A 1,599-nucleotide genomic window follows, 5' to 3' on the forward strand; every position below is an offset into this window, starting at 1 on the left:
ACCAAGTGCCTCCACTGGGGGCAGGATTAATGCCCGCTCCCAGCCTGGGCACTGGTAGGGGGATGCAGCTGTGGCACAGCTGGTGCTGCGTCTGGCCCCGGCGCGGGGCAGGGGACCTCGGCGGGAACCTCGCTTGGCCTTGTACAAGACCATGAGTTGCCCCATTTCCATTTGACCGTGACCCCCCCTTGCTGGGGAGCAGCCAGCCAAGCAGGGATGTTCCCGTCCCCTGAGCCCTTCTCAGCACCCACCACCACATCCACCACCCAACGGCACGGCTTTGCCTTCCCAGCACGGACGGGTGAGGGCAGCACCTGCAGGCAGGTGGGATGAACCCCCCCAAAACCATCCTCACCCCCCACCTGGGGTGCTGCAGCCCATCCTAGTGCCCGGACCACAGGCAGGGGATCCTGACGCTTGGTGGCTCTTCCCAGGGGTGGCTGGCTGGGTTGTGTCCAGTTAAAGCTTTATAGCACGTGTCCCCAGGGGCACTGGGAAGGACCCACCATTGGGTCTTGACCACCCCAGTCATCTCACTGGTGCTGGGGACACCTACCTCCAACCCTGCGTCCGTGATGGTCGACCTCTTAAGGCTCATGGACTTGACCCCCTTCTTGGAGAGGGGGTAGTTGTCAATGAACTCACAAATGTCCAGGTCGGAGACGCCCACGAGGCAGAAGCCGTCAAAGCCGCGCACGGCAAAGCCCTGCAGGCTGACAAACTCCTTCTCGCCACTGGGCAGGACGTTGTAGAGCTCTTTGGTGTGCAAGACAGGTGTCAAACCCACCCAGAACTTGGGTTGGTAGAGCACCCGTCGCCACGCCTTGCACACCTGTGCCAGCACGCACTTCTCGCACGCCGAAAAGTACCAGAACAAGCGGTTGAGGATCTTCTCGTCCACCGCCAGCTGCCTTTCTGAGGGTGAGCTGGGCAGCCGCTCTGGCGAGGGCTGCTCCGAGCCTTCGCTCGTGTTCAGTCCCACCAAGGAGGCACCGGGAGGGGAGGAGACACTGGCCAGAGTGGCCAAGGAGAGTGGGGAGGCCAGGCTGGGGATGGGCAGGTCACTGCGGTGGGCTAAGGCCGGGCTGAGGATGGCAGGCACGGAGGAAGGCTGGCACAGGCGGTTCTTCACGGCGGGGGTGCCTTTGGTGATGCTGGCGGAGCCGATGCCGTTGGGTTGCGTGGGGATCTTCACCAGTCCATTGCGGGGCAAACATGGGGGCTTGGTGTCACTGTTTCTCGGGTTCGACATCTTCCACGGGTCTCTCTGTAACACAGGGAGGGGGGCTGAGGGGCTTCTGGCCAGGTAGGGAGGGTGGGCAGGGCTGGGAGGGGTCATGGCACTAGAGGGGACGAAGACCCTGGGGGTCCCCGTGCAGGGAGCGGGGTGGCACAAGGGACTGGGTGGTGCAGGGCTGCTGGGCACAGCCACAGAGGGGACATGACAACAGAGTGGGGACCTTCAGGGTGTGGCCCTGGTGTCCCCCGTGACAAGGGATGGGTGGGGATCTGTCTCTGGATGTTCACATCTCTCTCTGAGCCCAGGATCCAGCCACCAATGGGATCAGGAGCAGGATCAGAGAATTCCAGAATGGTTTG

General features: G+C 63.0%; 1 protein-coding gene across 1 annotated transcript in view; it reads right to left on the reverse strand.

Annotated features, from left to right (window-relative positions):
- The window catches only part of FBXL16 (F-box and leucine-rich repeat protein 16), a gene marked incomplete at its 3' end in the record, with an annotated part of 2,879 nt that extends 1,616 nt beyond the window's left edge, over window positions 1-1,263 (reverse strand). The window contains 1 exon segment of the mRNA XM_010077934.1: window positions 557-1,263. Coding sequence (XP_010076236.1) covers window positions 557-1,252 — 696 coding nt within the window.
- Window positions 1,264-1,599: the final 336 nt, after the last annotated feature.

The sequence above is a fragment of the Pterocles gutturalis genome, unplaced genomic scaffold, assembly GCF_000699245.1.
Source record: "Pterocles gutturalis isolate BGI_N339 unplaced genomic scaffold, ASM69924v1 scaffold18963, whole genome shotgun sequence".
Classification (NCBI taxonomy): domain Eukaryota; kingdom Metazoa; phylum Chordata; class Aves; order Pterocliformes; family Pteroclidae; genus Pterocles; species Pterocles gutturalis.